Source organism: Balaenoptera musculus, chromosome 20, assembly GCF_009873245.2.
Source record: "Balaenoptera musculus isolate JJ_BM4_2016_0621 chromosome 20, mBalMus1.pri.v3, whole genome shotgun sequence".
Lineage (NCBI taxonomy): Eukaryota > Metazoa > Chordata > Mammalia > Artiodactyla > Balaenopteridae > Balaenoptera > Balaenoptera musculus.
This window is the reverse complement of record NC_045804.1, coordinates 23,294,597-23,311,974: the sequence shown is the minus strand read 5'-3', so window position 1 is coordinate 23,311,974 and position 17,378 is coordinate 23,294,597. Positions and strand designations below refer to the sequence as shown.

Here is a 17,378-nt window from a genome sequence, read left to right as displayed (position 1 = left end):
CTGTCCTCCTGTCTTCCCTCCCCACCCCAGCTCCTCCCTGGTGGCTCAGCTGCTCTGGAATTTACAGAGGTTCTTCCCTTCTCTGGGGCTTGGCTCCATCTCTCTTGGTGGCTGTGTGTGTGTGTGTGTGTGTGTGTGTGTGTGTGTGTGCCCTGGCCCTCAAGGTGGGGGCAATGTGCTGTGCCATATGTGTGACAAGTGAGGACTCCAGGCCTCTCTGGGGCATTAGTCTTGCCCCTGGGCTGCTGCCTTCTGAGTTGGGGCACAGGGGATGGTAGTGAAGTGATACTAGAGCCCTGAGGGCAGAGTAGGGCATAGCCCTCAGACTTGCTCTGAATGGGGTCTCCCCAAGTGTTCCACACCCCAAATCTACACCATGCCTGGCTCGACTTGGGTGTCCCTGTCCTGAGCCCACAGTGGGTGCAGGGGAGGAGAGCCTGGGGGATGTGGGCCGGGAAGGAAGGAGAGCCAGAGCTGGGGGATGAGGGATTGCTGAAATGGGAGATGAGGGCCCTGGGATGCAAGGGGGAGGGGGAGGGTCAGAGCGTCCTGTTCAGCCACTGCGGGCGAGCCTGCGGGCTGCCGGGTGTTGGGCACTTAGGGCTGAGGAGGAAGCACCTCTGAGGGGGTTAATAAAGACAAGGTGGACCCCAGAGGCTCGGAGGAGAGGCCGCAGCTTCTCATCCAGGACGTGCTGTGTCCTCTGTGAGCACCCACCTGGTGAGGGGGTGAAGAGAGGGGAGGCCAGAAGAAAGCTCTTAGGGTAGGGTGGGGTGGGGGGCTAGTCCCCATCCCCTTCTCTGGGTCCATGGAGGGCGGGGGAGGGGCCCAGGCGTACCTGCTCGTGTGTGTGGGCACGCAGGTGAGGGTGCACGCATGCGTCTTGGTGACCAAGGCTGGAGGAGGCGGACCCAGGCGGTCAGGCGGGTAGATGGTGGTGTGGCCAGAGTCCCTCCTGTCCTCCGCGTGGCTGGAGGGATCCAGACACCAGCTCCCTCTGATACCACATCTGCCCAGACCCCTTCCTCTTTGAGACATCCCCCCACATACAAGCTTCCTCTTTTCCATCACATCCTCCCTGGGCCTTGGAGGAGTTGACGGCCACTCGTTGTCCTGTCTACACCAGCCCAGGCCCCAGCGCCCAGCTGCCCCCTCTGCCGGCCCCCGTCTGTGCAGCCCACCCCTCCCCCACCCACGGGCCCAGTGCCGTCCTCTGTGCGGCCTGCTCCGCGTCTGTGTCTGGGCCTGGGATTCAGAACTCACTGGTAATCAGAGCACTGAGTGGGGTGGTCAGTGGTTTCCCTGGACATAAAACACCCCTGCCCCGAGGCACCCCTACCCGACTCCACCCCACCCTGTCTCAGGCGGCCTCCTTCTCAGGCAGCATTTCCGCAGCCCTGACAGGAAATGGGCTGGAGGCTCAGCCTCCCGCCATCTCAAGGCAACTTCTTGTTTCCCTGTTGCCCTGTACCAGCCCTGGGCTTGTGCCCCTTAGCTCCACCCCCAAAGCCTTCCCAGGGCTCCATCCCAGCAGCTCAGGGGCACAGGATGGTGGACATCATTGCCAAACTGACCAGGAGGCAGAGTCGGGGCCTGCGGGGACAGGTAGGGGACCTTGGCATCGGGGGGAGAGCTCAGCCTCTGATGGGGATGGCAGAGGGGGCTATGGGGTCAGGGGCTGCCAGTGGGCCTCCATCCTCTGGCCCCGCTGGGAGCTGAGGGAGCCTCACGGAGGTTGGGACTCCTCCCTTCTTTCCTCTTTCCTTCTCTGAGGCCCCGCCTGTCTGAGAGGGGCGGCATAGGGATGCTGAGAGGTGGTGACCTGCTTCAGGGCTGGGGGCGGGGAGGGGAGAGGCAGGCCTGTCACCTGCCTGTGGGCAAGGGGAGGGGACTGGTTTTGAGAGGGGCACGGGGGCAGCTGGGTGTGGTGACAGCCGGGTGTGGTGACAGCCGGGCCCCTCTTGGCTCTGTTCTCCGGACTGAGGTGGGAGACCACTTTCTCTTTCCCACTCAGTGTCCCCTGTGTCTCTAACATGACTGGGATCTGGGGCCCAAGAGCCCCTGGTGCCCTAGTCAGACCCCTGTGTCTGCATCTAGTCTGGGCCTCCAGGAGTCGGGGGAGGGGCGGCAGCCCTGCTCGAAGCGGGGAGAGCTCCTCCTTGAAGGCCTGAGGGCCTGGAGGGCCTGGCTTCGCCACCTGGCTTCCAAGAGCCAGTCTGAGCCTGTCTGAGGCTCTGCCAGGAGAGGAAAGTACCTCTATCTCAGCACTGCGGGGGCTCTACAGAGAGTTCTAGAGTCTGAAAGGGCCTCGGGGCTACTTCAGTCCAGCTCTTTCCACAGCGCTGCAGCACCCCTAGCAGTGGTTCATCTCTGCTTGCCCACCTCAAACGAAGGCCCCTCACAACCTTCCAAAGCTGCCTGTGTCTCTGGGGCAGCTCCAATCCTTAGACTGTGCTTCCCTCCAAGGGGCATTGCCCTGCCCCCATTTGGCCTCTGATTTGCAGTCTGGAGCTCCCCAGTGTAATTCTGTGTCTTCTCTTCCTGGTGACAGTCACGTGAGGGCCCTCAACTTCTACCTCCCAAATCTCCTCTATACCAGCTGGGGGGGTTCCTTGTACAAGATCCCGACCAGCCCGGGACTCCCCGTGGACTCAGAGGCAAGGCCAGCAGCCTGGCCACGTGGAAATCCCCACTCCCAAGAGCCTGTCTCCTTCCTTGGCACCCTTCCAGCCCCTGTCCCCGGGATGAGCAAGGCCGCTACCTCAGTGGGTCCAGCTGGGGTGGGTAGGAGGTGTGTCCGGTCATCCACTTTCCTCCACCCGCTGCCTGCATCCTGTTCTCCCAAGGATTTCCCTGGTTCCTGTGCCTGAACTCTCATTTTCAGGAAATTCTTGCTCAAAGCTAACCCCAGTCTCTCCTGTAATATCGGGTGTGTTTGGTTTTTGTTTGTTACTGAAGTTTGGCATGGAATTGACTTGCGTACTCATGCAGTAAGTGTTTTTGTTTGTTTGCTTGTTTGTTTTGTTTGTTATAAAGCGTTTTTTAAAAATATATTTATTTATTTGCTTGGCTGCGCCGGGTCTTATTTGCGGCACGTGGGATCTTTGCTGCGGCATGTGGGACCTTTTAGTTGCGGCATTCAGAATCCTTAGTTGCGTCATGTGGGCTCTTAGTTGTGGCATGCAGGATCTAGTTCCCTGACCAGGGATCGAACCCGGGCCCCCTGCATTGGGAGCACGGAGTCTTAACCACTGGACCACCAAGGAAGTCTCAGTAACAGTTTTTGATGGATTGGCTGTGTGGCTCAGGGCATTGGACCATCTGCTGGGGGTCGACTATGGTCAGTTACATCATCCTGGGTCTTGATCTCAAGAAACTCTTGCCTTTTGGGGGCAGAGAAGTTAGGCAGATGGGTGGACAATGAACGGACCACCGAGGCAGAATGCCATCGGGCCCCAACAGAGTGACAAGCAGAGTGCCAGCGGAGGAGCAGGATTTGGACCAGCAGGGAATGCGGAGGGAGGGTGGTGGGTTTCCAGGCTGCAGGAACATCTGGAGCAAAGGCATAGGGGTAAGAAGATGCCTTTTGTGTTTGGGGGAGGGTCAGCAGGCCAGTGTGGTTGGAATACAGGATGCCACCAGAGGGCTGTTGTGGACAGAGAGAAAGAAGTGGTGTGGAAGGTCCCATTTCAGCCACACAGGAGCTTGTGGAGCGAGGGAGAGGGGTGGACTGGTGTACGCAGCTCTTCCTGCCCCCTCCATGCCTGGGGCCTACCACACTGTCTAAAATGGCAACACCCCCTTCTATTTTTGTTTTGTTGTTAACAGCAGTCATCACTGAGGTGCGGTGCATTTCCCCATCACCCTGCTTGGTGCCCTCCTCACCCCACCACCATTTACACACATATGCACTAGAGTGTCAGCTCCGCCAGGGCAGATTTGTGTCCATTTGTCCACGGCTGCATTCCCAGTGCCTAGAACAGTGCCTGGCACAGAGCAGGCAAATCTTTGCTGGCCAAGTGAATGTTTTTGTAGGCGCCTGCCCAAGGCCCAGTGAGAGGCTGCCTTGAGCGGGAGGTGCTTCCCCTCTCGAGTAGTTTATAGCAGCAGTCCCCAAACTTTTGGGCACCAGGGACCGGTTTCATGGAAGACCGGGGTGGGGGGGAGGTGGGGGATGGTTCAGGCTGTAATGCCAGCTATGGGGAGTGGTGGGGAGCAGCAGATGAAGCTTCGCTTGCTCGCCCGCCGCTCACCTCGGGCTGTGCGGCCCAGTTCCTAACAGGCTGGGGACCACTACCGGTCTGTGGCCAGGGGGTTGGGGACTCCTGGTTTATAGCTTAGTGAAGGTGTTACAGCAACAGAGGGACTTCTGTGATTTTTTTTAATTAAATTTATTTATTTTTGGCTGCGTTGGGTCTTCGTTGCTGCGCGCGGGCTTTCTCTAGCTGCGGCAAGCGGGGGCCACTCTTCGTTGTGGTGCGCAGGCTTCTCATTGTGGTGGCTTCTCTTGCTGCGGAGCACGGGCTCTAGGCACACAAGCTTCAGCAGTTGCGGCATGCAGGCCCTAGAGCACGCGGGCTTCAGTAGTTGTGTCACGTGGTCTCAGTAGTTGTGGCTCGCAGGCTCTAGAGCACAGGCTCGGTAGTTGTGGCACATGGGCTTAGTTGCTCCACAGCATGTGGGATCTTCCTGGACCAGGGCTCCATCCCGTGTCCTCTGCATTGGCAGGTGGATTCTTAACCACTGCGCCACCAGGGAAGTCCCTCTATGATTTTTAAAAAAAGATTTATTGCACAAAATTTTGATGCTGCAGAAAAGAAAAAAACTAAACAAGACCAAATCCAAGTCCTATAATTACACTACCCAGAGATGACCTCCGTTAGCATTTTGGAGAGTTTCTAAAAACACAAAATTGGAATTGTGCTAAGTTTACATTTTGAAATCTGCTTTTCCCTTGTACCATTATGCATTCTTAGAAAACAGTATTAATCTCCTCGTGCTATTCTGCTGCCTGGGGTTTGATAGTGTCATTATTTATCTTTCTGGTGGGTGCTAGGCTGGGTGTGGTGGGCACACAGGAGAAATCTCGGGAGAGATCTTGAACCTGACACCTGAGCTGAGTCCTAAAGAAGGAATAGGAGTCAGCCAGGAGGGGCAGGTTGTGAAGGAGCAGAGGCCTGTAGCAGACACAGCAGAGAGGCTGGGGGCCTTCAGCAACCCGGTGCTACTGGAGCTTAAAATTCAAGGCAAGGGCCAGGAGTGGCAGGAAATAGGGGGGAAGACAGGCAGGTGACGGAAGGCCTCTGGTGCCCTGGTAAGGGCTTAGAGTTTGCCCAGCAGGTAGCAGGAAGCCGTGAGGGTGTAAAGCATTACCAGGCTTATATTCTGTGTGACTGGACCCTCCAGCCCACCTCACTTTACTTTGGAGGGGGAAGTGGGGCTCACCTTTCTTTGCCCTCCTTCCTCCTTCCCATCTGGCTCTTTCTCTTTCTCTTGTCTGCAATTGATTCTGAGGCCTGCAAACCCTGTACTGGGGAAGTTCCAGCTCCAAATCTGGAACTGGAGGCAGTACTGGTTCCAGTTCAGAGCTTTCTTGGCAGAGGAGGAAGGAGGGCTGGGGGTTCTTCGTGGGGGCTGTAGAATGGAGCAGGGCCCTGCCCCCAGGTGTCCTGAAGCCTGGGGCGAGAAAGGACTGGGCCCAGGGCATTTCTCTGTTCCTGGGCAACCTTTGATTCACACCTGTGAGTGTGCAGCTGGAGAACTTCGTTATCGATATTTTACTACTGTTGATAAATAATTAATCTAATTGTCCCATGCATCTGGGGCACTTCATACTTTACAAGGCACTTTCAAGAACATTTCCTCATTCTCTCTTCACTACAATTTCCGGAGTGGGCAGGGCAGACATTTTGCAGCTGGGGGAACCGAGGCAGAGAGGTGCTGTGACTTGCTGAAAGTCGCCCAAGTGGCGAGTGCCCGAGTGGGGACGATGTGACCGCGGGGCTGCCCTGAAGGTCACGTCTCTTTCCTCCTGCCTCAGGTGGATGACCTCCCAGAGCCCGTGTACGCGAACGTAGAGAGGCAGCCTCGGGCCACGTCGCCTGGCGCCGCCGCAGCCCACTGCCCCGGCTCGGTTTGGGAGACGCACACGGACGCGGGCACCGGGCGCCCCTACTACTACAACCCGGACACGGGCGTGACCACCTGGGAGTCGCCCTTCGAGGCTGCCGAGGGCGCCGCCAGCCCGGCCACGTCTCCGGCTTCGGTGGGCAGCCACGAGAGCCTCGAGACCGAGTGGGGCCAGTACTGGGATGAGGAGAGCCGCAGGGTGTTCTTCTACAACCCGCTGACGGGCGAGACGGCCTGGGAGGACGAGTCCGAGGACCAGCCGGAGGACGAGCAGGAGATGCAGCCTGGCCTCAGCCCCGGCAGCCCCAGGGACCGGAGGGTGAGGGGCGGGGCCTCGTCTGAAAGGACGGGGCCTGGCCAGGGTGGGCGGGGCTGGCTCTGAGGGCCTCAGAGAGAGAGGAGTCGTGGTCATGGGTGGGCGGGGCTATCTCTGAGAGACTTTGACCCCGCCTCTGTCTCCCACAGCTCCGGGGAACTAGGGTGAGGGGGCGTGGCCTGGACCAAAAGGGCCGGGCCCCTGGGGTCACTGCTGGCTCTGAGAGCCTCTGCCTCTTCTGCTCCCTGCAGCCCCCCACTCCTGAGACGGACTACCCCGAGCTGCTGACCACTTACCCAGAGGAAGACTATTCCCCCGTGGGCTCCTTCGGTGAGCCCGGCCCCGCCTCTCCCTTGGTCACACCCCCAGGCTGGTCTTGCCACGTGAGCCAGGATGGGCAGACGCTGTACACTAACAACTTCACCCAAGAACAGGTAGGGGCAGTGGGCAGATGGTCCCAGACAGCCGCGGGGTCGCTCCCCTTAACACTCTAAACTGAGTTCCCGCGCGGGCTCCAAGTCAGCCCAAGACCGAATCACCCACACCTGCCCGTGTAAACTGTTTGGCGCTATGTTGGGCTCTGGTTGGAGGGAACCTTTTGCTCCCCCATCATGAGGTGAGCTAGGTCCCTGACCATCCCTCTCCCCACAGTGGATGAGGTTGGAGGACCAACACGGGAAGCCTTACTTCTACAATCCGGATGACGCCTCCGTTCAGTGGGAGCTGCCCCAGGTAACCAAGTGGGGAAGGGAGAGTGCCGGGGAGAGGAGGGGGGGTTATATATGACAGTGTCTTTCTCCCCAGGTCCCTGTCCCTGCCCCTCGAAGCATCCGCAAATCCAGCCAGGACAATGAGACCCCGGCCCAGGCCAGCCCACCTGAGGAGAAGGTAAGGGAGGGGGCATGTAGGACCTGGCAGGACCCCCACAGAAAAACTGGGGTGTTTCTGGAGGCTCTGGAGGCTGGGATTGGGTCTGGAGGCACGTCTCCACCATAGCCCCGAGCACTAGCCTGGGCTGAATGAACCTGGGTTCTGGGTCATCCCAGGCTCAGAGCTGGGCGAGGCTCGGAGCTGGAAGGAAGTCTCTCCTGCCGCTGCTCCTGCTGTGGGAGCAGGCACCCCACCAAGCGGCGGCCAGGTGCCGGCAAAGAGGGTTCAGTGGAGACTCAGGCCCAACCTGTGGGGAGTGGCTGGCTGAGAGGGAGGCTAGCCTCTCGCCGCCCCCCCCGCCGCCCCCCCCGTGGCTCCCCCCTTAACTGCCTCCTCCTTCCCCTTCTTTCTCTAAGATCAAGACCCTGGACAAGGCAGGCGTGCTCCATCGAACCAAGACGGTGGACAAAGGAAAGCGGCTCCGGTGAGAACCCGTCTGCCCCCAGACTCCACGGTGGGCCTTAACGATGACGTTCACTGAGCACTTCCCGTATGCCAGGCTCTTGTTAACCCTCATAGCGACTTTACGAGGTCCTGTGAGGACCCTGAGGCACTGAGGAAGTGACTTGCCCCAGGTCCCTTGGCTACCAGGTGTTAGCGCTGGGAGTCCACCCCTTACGGTTGGGTGCCCCAAGCTGTGTTCTTAAACTCTGTGCCCTGCTCCTGGGGGTGGGAGGGGGGCCTCAGCCCAGGACCAAACCCAAGCCCTGCCACCACCGCCCCGCCTAGGAAGAAGAACTGGAGTGCCTCCTGGACAGTGCTGGAGGGCGGCATCCTGACATTCTTCAAGGACTCGAAGACCTCGACTGCAGGTGGCCTGGTAAGGCCCAGGCGCCCAGCAGGGACCACCCCATCTGCTCCTGACTCCTGTGGGTCTTTACCTCATCAGGCTTGCCAAAGGCTAGGTCTGAGACCATGGAAGATGAGTGTCAAGGGAGCTGGGCCTTGGCAGGGGGTGATGAGAGCAGATCACCCCAGGACAAGCACTTCCAGCCACCTTGGGCTTGGGGACCAGTCCTTGAGGATGGACAGCTCCAGCCTGGTGGGCAGGGAGGCTGGGGACTGGACACACCCGCTCGCGGAGATAGGGCTGCACTCCTTTCTCCTTTCCTCTCCTAGGTGGGCAGGTAGCAAACAACCAGCCAGCCTGCAGGCTCCATGGTTAAGAAGTACCAGGATCTCTGGGTTCCAGGAACACTTGGGCCCCCTGTCCCCAGAGCTGTGACCCCATTTTGTCCCTGAAGCCAAGAGAGCCTGGTAGATTGGAGCCAGGATGCTGTGACAGGCCCAAGCTGAGCTGACGGTGCCCTGTAACCATGCTCCCTCCAACCCTTCTTCCCTTTCCCACAGAGGCAGCCTTCCAAGCTCTCCACCCCCGAGTACACGGTGGAGCTGAAGGGGGCCTCTCTCGCCTGGGCCCCCAAAGACAAATCCAGCAAGAAGAATGTGCTGGAGGTGAGTGGTGGGGTGGGGGAGGAGAAGGGGCTTACTGATGGCTTGGGACCCTCACTAAGCAAGCCCCAAAAAGGTGGACCTGGGGAGTTAGGGCTGGAATTCTCGGGGCTCAAAACCAAAACTGCCTCCACCTTGGGGATCCGTCCACAGTGTTTCCTGGCATCACAGATTCTGCAGCTCCCTCTCCAGGAGTGGAGTTCACTGGGGCCCTTGGTCCCAAGTAGGGGTCCTTGGGGAATGGAACTGTCGTGCCTAGAAGCGCAGTCCTCATCCCAGCTGCTTTGGCCTGAGACAGACAGGAGGCTCTGGGTCCCCAACTACTTACTCTGGTAGGCTGGGACACCTGCTCTAGCTGGTCAGAGCCCAGCTTCCAACTGGCAGTGAATAAACCAGGGTAGTGGACACATTTCTCAGGCTCTGCAGCAGGAAGAGAGAGGCCAGGTGGGGCCCAGGCAAGACCCTCCCAGGCCACTGTCCATGTGTTGTCTTCACTGTCTTCACTGTTGTGTTTCCCTTCACTGTCCGTGTGTTGTCTTGTTTTTAAACTACTCTTACCCTCACCTCAGTCCCCAAATGTTTTGAGGCAGCTCACCATAAAAATGCATATGTGAGCTGGTAAAAGCCACTGAAAGCCAGGACCCACAAAACAAGTTAGAGGAAGAGGGCAGTGTGGAGAGGGATTAGGATGATGTACAGGTACTAAGGTTGTCGTTGCTGAAAAAAATCAGCTCCAGGTTTCCTGGTTGCCAGAGTGAAAAGAGAACGGCAATCAGTTACATGGCTCTTATTACTGGGGCGGGGAGAAACCTTCCTAGATTTTGAGGGAAATCAGTTTCTAGTGTGCAGCTCCGTTCTAGTTTAGTAAAGGGACTCTTGGGCTGCTTCAGCTAAGATCTGATGAAAGCCCAAAAAGCGTGACCTTCCATCTCAGCTCAGAAAAAGCAATTCTGCAAGGAGCTTGAGTGTGTCGTTTAATGATAATTCACCCAGCTTCACTCAGTTCTAGAACCAGAGTATCCACAGAGCAGAGCTGGAAACCTGTTTTGTCTCATGAGCCACTCTGATCAGTAGGTCTGGAGCCTTCTCCAGGCTTAGCGCTGTAATCGACTAGCAATGTCTGCCGTGGACGTCAGATTGAGGAGGGACATCATATTTGCTAGGTATGTTCCTTCCTGATCTGGAGGGACATCCTTCAAACAGGGCTCTCTGAATGTCACCTCTCTGACCGGGCTTTTGATGAAAGTTTCAGAGTAGACGCTTCTGAGTTGTCTTTTCTGGCAAGGACTGGAAGGCAGATGGGGCTCTTCAGAGCTCCTCAAGCCGATGGGAAGGCTGACAGTCTTGAATGGAAATCCTGGAGCCCCTGCTTCCCACTGGCTGGCAGCCATCCTTCCTCCACTCAGGGGTGACCTGTAGGTGACTGGATTTTTCTCAAGAGACCGCCCCAAATTCTATATCATTGAGGATGGCCGGTCTTTCTAGTCACCCCAGAGTCACAGAAAACTTCAGTAACAGTCCCCTGAGAATGGCTGGTTTGAGCTCGGCTTGCCTGTGCAGTCAACAGAATGAACGTCTTGAGCAGTATATTGATATGTAACTAGACAGATGTGCCTTCTGTATGAAACTCAAATATGAACTGATTATGTTTTGAGACAGCTGCCAAAAATAATGGCTATGGTTTTAGAGGCATTGTTAGGCCATTCTCTGGGATAACAGACAGTCAGTTTAGGTTAGCACGAGGTTGTGCTATCTGCCCACTGAAGATTCTCTAGTCTTTGCAGGGAGGGGGATGGGGTAGAACATGCAGGTTTGTTTGGTTTTGTCTTGGAAAGCATTTTAAGTAGCATTCAAGTCTGAGTTAAATAGGTAGACAGCCAAAACACAGCCCTCTCTGATTCTGGAAGTTTCTACCCTGTTGTCTGAGACGGTTTTTGCTGACTCTGACTCTCATTTGACCCAAAGCTGTGGCAACCAACCATTCCCATCAACCTTGAACGCTTGGTTCTCAGAGCCAGAGGTTGAGGAGAGATCCATCCAAGTTGCCTCACCTTGTTCTTTGTAGACTTTGTTAGGGAAACAGCAGTCAGCTGAAAAATAGCCCAGGCTGTTAATATCTGCTTGCTCCTCAATAGTATAAAATAGTGGCTTTGGGGTCTCCCACCGGGAGTTTCTTTCATTGACTTTTTTGCTGGCCTGTGCTCTGGGTAGGCCTGCCGTGTTCTGTGGCTCATACAGAGACAGGATGGGGCAGGGAAAAGCACACCAGACTGTTGACAGATGTGCAGATCTTCTGCACTCAGGTCCTTGCTCCATCATTCACTAGCTGTGTGTCTACGAGGAAGTTGCTTACACTCACTGTGCCTCAGTTTGCCCATCTGTAACACGGAGATGCTGTTACCTACCGCTTTAATGAGGAGAAATACCTTGGCTTGAGGTGAGGCCCTTGCTATATTAGGCTCTGAGTTCCTGGGGACAGGAACAGATCACCTCTACCTCTGTATCCCCCCTGGGACAGACCCAGCAAACCAGAGATGACTGAGTGATTTGTGTCCCACCAGCTGCGGAGCCGAGATGGCTCAGAGTACCTGATCCAGCATGACTCGGAGGCCATCATCAGCACCTGGCACAAGGCCATCGCCCAGGGCATCCAGGAGCTGGTAGGCAGAGCTGGGGACCGCCAAGGCTGGTGGGGAGGGGATGGGCAGCCATTATGCAGGGCAGCTGTGCCCACTGTGGGTGGGGCCCTCCACTCGGGCACTGGGAGCTCCATGCCACCGGTGGGTAAGTAGCCCTCTCTGCAGATGCAGATGGGCTGCTGAAGAAATAGCCTTTCCTTAAGGAAGTGAATCCAGCCTCTGGGGTTGGCCGCACAGGAGGACTCTCCAGGTGGGCATATCCTAGAGGAGTGTCCCATTCCACACTGAGGCAAGAGAAAAGTAAATACTCTGCTAAACAGCCTCAGGCTGGAAAGACAGGCTGAAACCAGAAGACAGAATAAAAGGATTGAATTGATGACTGTAGCATTGTTTTTTAAGTTCAATATATCAATTGCATAAGTAGAGATGGGGCAGGCCCGCTCTGACAGCTCTTCACCTGGAAACAACCTGAGGCTTTTTGATCCTTAATTCCCTATTAAGGGACTAGGCAACACCGGGTGCCCTGCTTGGCTGTATTAATAGAGGTAGGAATCCAGATCCAGGGAGGTGATGCCGGTGAGGTTGTTGGCAGCGCTCTGGCCCCAGCTCAAACTGCAAGCTCGAACTGGGAGCCGCATACTGAGGAATACTGACCTACTGGAGTGTGTACAGAGGAGCTAAGGAAAATTATGGGGGAAGTGGACCAGGAACGGGGAGGTGGGTAGGGGTAGTCAGGATAAGAAAAGGTGGGGGAGAACAGGATGACTGTCTCCAACACCTGGAGGGCTCCATGCAGCCAAGGGAGGTGAGCTTCTGGGGTTCTTTGGTGGAGGTGAAGGGGGTTGACCTGGATAAGGAAACAGCAAACTCTCTGCCTGGAGGTCTCCAGTCCAGGCCTGCTGGGAGGGCACTTCGGGTCCCTCACCCCATCCCAGAAGGACCCGCAGCTGGCCCAAGGCTCTGCCTCTCTGAGGCTGTGTGATTCTAGTCCGCAGACCTGCCCCCCGAGGAGGAAAGTGAGAGCAGCAGCGTGGACTTTGGGTCGAGTGAGCGCCTAGGAAGCTGGCGGGAGGATGAGGCACGGCCTGGTGCAGGTGTGCTTGGGGGTGAGGCTGGTGGAGGGGGTGGGCATCCTTTGGGCGGGGTGGGGGCTGGGGGGCGGGGTGGGGGCGGGGTGGTGACGACCAGGCTAGGGCTGCCAGTGGTGCCCGGCGCCACCGACTGACCCAGCCCTCGCATTCCCCTTCCCTTTGGGCAGCCGTGCCCACCCCGGGGCCTGGAGGTCTGGAGAGTGACCTGAGCAGGGTCCGGCACAAGCTCCGCAAGTTCCTGCTGAGGCGGCCCACGCTGCAGTCGCTGCGGGAGAAGGGCTACATCAGAGGTACAGGAGGGACCCGGAGAGCTGGGCACCGGTGGCGCAGGGGCGAGGCGACGCTGACGAGCCTTTCCCCCAGACCAGGTGTTCGGCTGCGCGCTGGCCGTGCTGTGTGAGCGCGAGAGGAGCCAGGTGCCGCGCTTCGTGCAGCAGTGCATCCGCACCGTCGAGGCCCGGGGTACGTACGCGCGCCGGCCGGCTGGGCCTGGCATTCCGGGAGCCTGAAGGCCTCCTTCCAGGACCCCAGACAGAACCCCCGGGGAGCGCAGGGTCGAGGGGGAAAGAACGGGAGTTCCTGAGCAGGAATCATAGCAGGGGCTTTAGCGCCATCCCACCGAACCCGCGGTCAGCGCCTCCCTCCGCTCCAGGGCTGGACATCGACGGTCTATACCGCATCAGTGGAAACCTGGCCACCATCCAGAAGCTGCGCTATAAGGTGGACCACGGTGAGGCCCGTCCCCTGTCCCTGCCCCAGGCCCGAGGGCGCAAAGGGATGCTGACCTCCTCTTCCTCCCCTCCCCGCTTTCCGCAGATGAGCGTCTGGACCTGGACGACGGACGCTGGGAGGACGTCCACGTAATCACCGGCGCCCTGAAGCTCTTCTTTCGAGAGCTGCCCGAGCCCCTCTTCCCCTTCTCGCACTTCCCCCAGTTCATCGCGGCCATCAGTGAGCGCCTGGGGGAAGTGGGGCGGATGGAGTAGGGGTGGGGCTGGGCTGCCTCAGGCACCCCTCTGGCTGGGACCGCCCCCGCAAAATACTGGAAGTCAGCCCCCTCTGTTTCCCTCCCTCTCCTCTCTCTGCCTCTGACCCTTCCCCTGCCCAGAGCTGCAGGACCAGGCCCAGCGCAGCCGCTGTGTTCGGAACCTGGTGCGCTCGCTGCCCGCCCCCAACCACGACACGCTGCGGCTGCTCTTCCAGCACCTGTGCAGGTGAGCCGGGGAGCCGCACGGGAATGGGGAGGCGGGCCTGATAGGACCCTCCCCCGCACGCCTCCCCCCAGCTCTGGGCCCTGATTCCACCCCACCCCCACCGCAGGGTGATCGAGCACGGAGAACAGAACCGCATGTCCGTGCAGAGCGTGGCCATAGTGTTCGGGCCCACGCTGCTGCGGCCCGAGACAGAGGAAACCAGCATGCCCATGACCATGGTGTTCCAGAACCAGGTGGTGGAGCTCATCCTGCAGCAGTGCTCAGACGTCTTCCCGCCGCACTGACCGCGGGCCCGCACCCCTACCCCCGCTGCTGGCGCTGCGGACCTGGGAGTGGGGGCGGCGACAGTGGTCCTGCATAGAAGCGGGGCGGCTGGAAGCCACGCGGCTGGACTCTGTCTCTGAGACCCTCCGCCTCCCACCAGTCCGCAGGCCGGTGCGAGTTCTGCACCTCTCGGTTCTGAGGGTATGGTGACCCCTGGTGGGAAGTTCGCAAAATGTGATTTTTTTTTTTTTTTTTCTCTGATTTGGCCTGTTTGGGGGTTAATTGGGCTCTGTTCTTTATCATAGCGCCACCTACTGTGCGTGTGCGAGAATGAGGGGTGGGGGGAGAGTTTTCTGGGACGGCCGCTGTTGCGAGGAGGAATTTGGCCGAAGGGCTTCCTGGCTTCGTCAGGCCTGCACCTGGTGGAGGCCTTCAGGGAGACCCTGTGGGTCCCCGGCCCCGTGCATGGCACTGTGCCCATCATGAAGCAGCAAGCGACAACCTCCCTGCTGCGGAAACAGGACTGAGCCGGGCCTCCAGCGGGCAACTGAAGCTGCCTTTCCCCAGGCCTCTGGACTGAAGCTCCTGCCAGGCCCAATCACTGGCTGGCTGTAGACCCTCTTCATTGACTTTCCTGTTGGGGTTCTGGGCCTCTGCCCTCCCTGATCCACTTGTGCTCTGTGCAAGGGTTCTTCCTGGTCACTGAATGTGTACCCTGCACCTGCCACTTGACATGCACCATTTCTACTAGTAATCCCATCTTGCAGATGAGGAAACTGAGGCGTACAAAGGCAAAGTGCCTTGTTCAGGGTCTGGTGGGTGATCTGACTCCCCAGCTCAGGCTCCTCTCACACCAGAGCACAGCCTCCTGTGAGGGTGAAATCAATCCTTTCAGCTACCCCTCAACCCCAGCATGGCCTTATGGTAAAGCAGGGAAACTAAGCTGAGTGGGTTCTGTCTGGGCCTGGGGAGGTCCCTGAAGGCAAAGAGGGAATCTGCCCCAGCTGTTCTTCTCTGCGGGGAGGGGAAATAGCCCTGGCAGGAGCTCCTAGCCCCTCTCAGTGCCTTGGCTGTCAGGTATGCCTCCCTGGTGCCCACCTTGAGAGGGAGAGGCCTGATGGGTAGGGGGAAGGAGGGCACATCCTCAGAAAAGGAAGCTTGAACCCTGGGGTCATCAGCCCCCCTTCCCTTCTTGTACACAAACCACCTCAGTATATGGGTCTCAGCACCCTGCCCCACCTACCCGTTCATGTGTTCAAACAATAATAGCTAATATTTATTGACATTTGCACCATACCAAGCATTTTACTTGGATTATCTCATTTGTTTCTCACAGCCAATATTTATTATCTGCTCTTCTGTGCCAGGCACTGTGCTCTGGGGCAGGGTACCGCACATTGCCTCCCTGGTGGAGCTTATGGTTGGGAGGGCAGGGCTGACCGAAGCCCACCCCTAATGCCAGAGGGGCTGGGGCAAGAGTACAAGTGGAGGCCTCATACCATACGTCAACATATCGTAAAGCTATAAATCAAGCTAACAAGTGTTCAATAAAATGTGTTCTATTCTCCTACTTTGACAAATATCTTTCATAATGACCTGGGAGGCCAGGGTTTTTTTGGTTTTTTGTTTTGCCTTGCCATGCGGCTCGTGGGAGCTTAGTGCCCCAACCAGGGATCGAACCTGCACCCTCGGCAGTGAAAGCAAGGAGTCCTAACCACTGGACCGCCAGGGAATCCCTGAAGGCCAGGTTCTAACATAAACTTCTTTGACTCTTCCGAATTCCATGCCCAGATGGCTGGCATGAGAAGAGCTGGCTCTGCTCTCAGCCACACCCACCATATCTTCCCACCCTCAGAGCATCCTGGCCCAAGGGGAGGTGCACACAGGTGGACACAGCAGTGCAAACTGCTGCCCCTTGGTCACCTCACATGGTCCACCCTCTGAGGGAATGGGCCTGGGGTCCCACGTGTCAGGAGCATGGTCTAAAGGGATGGGCCTGGGCTCCAAGGGGGCCCCAAAGATTCCTCATCCTGGGGGGAGAGGCACAGACAGAGAAGGTCCAGAGCTAAAGTGGGACCCATGGCAGGGCAGAGACCCTTCTCACAGGTCTAAGGGTGGAACTGGACGGATATTAAACACCCAACTACTTGGTTAACCATGTTGGTGCAGGAGCTGAGAAAAGCACAGGGTGCTCTGAAGGTGTGTCACTGGGGTGTGACTGTCCCCCAGGGGGCCAAGATGTCTCTGCTGAAGCCACATTTGAGCCAAGCACTAAAGAATGAGGAGGAGTCAACAAGGTGAGGAATTAAGGGAAAGGTGTCTAGTCAGAGGGAACAGCATGTGCAAAGTCTCTGAGGCAAGAAGGCTTGCGGGGAGAACAAAATCTGAGCGAAGGCTATCGTGACTGGAACCCAGAAAGCCAGCAGGCCTGGGTGGGAGGTGATGCTGGAGAGGCTGACAGGGGGCAGAGTGCACAGGGCCTTGTGGACCACGACGAATGGGGACCTGTGGCGGGACAGTGGCAGGAGGATCCTTGGGCAGGAAGGTCTTGGGAAGTGTCAGCTCCCCACCCCACCCCAAGCTTTTGACCCTGCCAAGAGCTTGGTGGGCAGCAAGTAATGTGGGCACCTGCAGGCACGGAAGTCCCAGGATCATCACATACTATCACCAGGAGGAGCTTCAGAAATCACCTACTGCCAAAGAGTAAACTCCTGGAGAGACAAGCTGTAACTCACCTGAGGTCACACGGGAGGTTGGCAGCAGAGCCTGCCCAGAGCTTCATGCACACAGTCTGAGCACCTACAGTGAGCCCCACCAGAAAGTTGAGCTCAGCCATAAACCCTCAACTGCGAGCACAGTGTATGGTGAGCACTGCAGGTGCACAGTGAATACGTTTGGGGTGAATTGGATTTTGTCTGGAGGCACAAAGATACATAGAAAGAGTATATATACACTCATATATAGAGAAAGAGTATCTGCCCTCTTGAAGTGCCATCTGGTTGGGGGATAGACAGAAATAAGTGACACAGTTGATAAGGGCTGTCACAGGGGGGCCTCTCCCCAAGCCTCTGTCCCCCTCCCAGCAGATACCCCAGGTCCTCCGACAGCCAGGCATCTGCCCTGATGCTGCCCTAGAAAAGGCTTCCAGTGTCCTCCTGGTTGCTAAGTCCTGTGGACACGCCCAGCCCTCATGTGAGTGGACTCGTGAACTGCCTGTCATCCTCCTAGACAAGCTGTCCTTTGCTCACAGCAACATGGGTCTTTGCCCAGCCTGTAAATGGTGATGCCCCGGCCCACTGCTCTCTCCTCTCCACCCTCCCTGATGGCGCTCATCCGTTCCACT

The 17,378-nt window shown here is 57.6% G+C and overlaps 1 protein-coding gene across 22 annotated transcripts in view; it reads left to right on the top strand.

The window, feature by feature from the left end:
- The window catches only part of LOC118886298 (pleckstrin homology domain-containing family M member 1), an 85,916-nt gene extending 70,294 nt beyond the window's left edge, over positions 1 to 15,622 (top strand). For 10 of the 22 annotated variants that reach the window (XM_036835826.1, XM_036835820.1, XM_036835817.1 and 7 more), the window contains 15 exons: positions 6,041 to 6,448; positions 6,697 to 6,879; positions 7,097 to 7,177; positions 7,250 to 7,333; positions 7,732 to 7,799; positions 8,105 to 8,195; positions 8,726 to 8,830; positions 11,389 to 11,487; positions 12,455 to 12,560; positions 12,725 to 12,847; positions 12,921 to 13,019; positions 13,210 to 13,287; positions 13,374 to 13,508; positions 13,666 to 13,771; positions 13,878 to 15,621. In XM_036835826.1, the coding sequence (XP_036691721.1) occupies positions 6,041 to 6,448; positions 6,697 to 6,879; positions 7,097 to 7,177; positions 7,250 to 7,333; positions 7,732 to 7,799; positions 8,105 to 8,195; positions 8,726 to 8,830; positions 11,389 to 11,487; positions 12,455 to 12,560; positions 12,725 to 12,847; positions 12,921 to 13,019; positions 13,210 to 13,287; positions 13,374 to 13,508; positions 13,666 to 13,771; positions 13,878 to 14,055 (1,944 nt within the window). In that variant the 3' untranslated portion in view covers positions 14,056 to 15,621. Of the gene's footprint in view, positions 1 to 1,515; positions 1,606 to 6,040; positions 6,449 to 6,696; positions 6,880 to 7,096; positions 7,178 to 7,249; positions 7,334 to 7,731; positions 7,800 to 8,104; positions 8,196 to 8,725; positions 8,831 to 11,388; positions 11,488 to 11,967; positions 12,129 to 12,329; positions 12,561 to 12,724; positions 12,896 to 12,920; positions 13,105 to 13,209; positions 13,288 to 13,373; positions 13,509 to 13,665; positions 13,772 to 13,877 lie in introns of those variants that run through there. The other 12 variants (XM_036835836.1, XM_036835837.1, XM_036835819.1 and 9 more) reach the window with 12 other exon arrangements.
- The last annotated feature ends 1,756 nt before the right edge of the window (positions 15,623 to 17,378 follow it).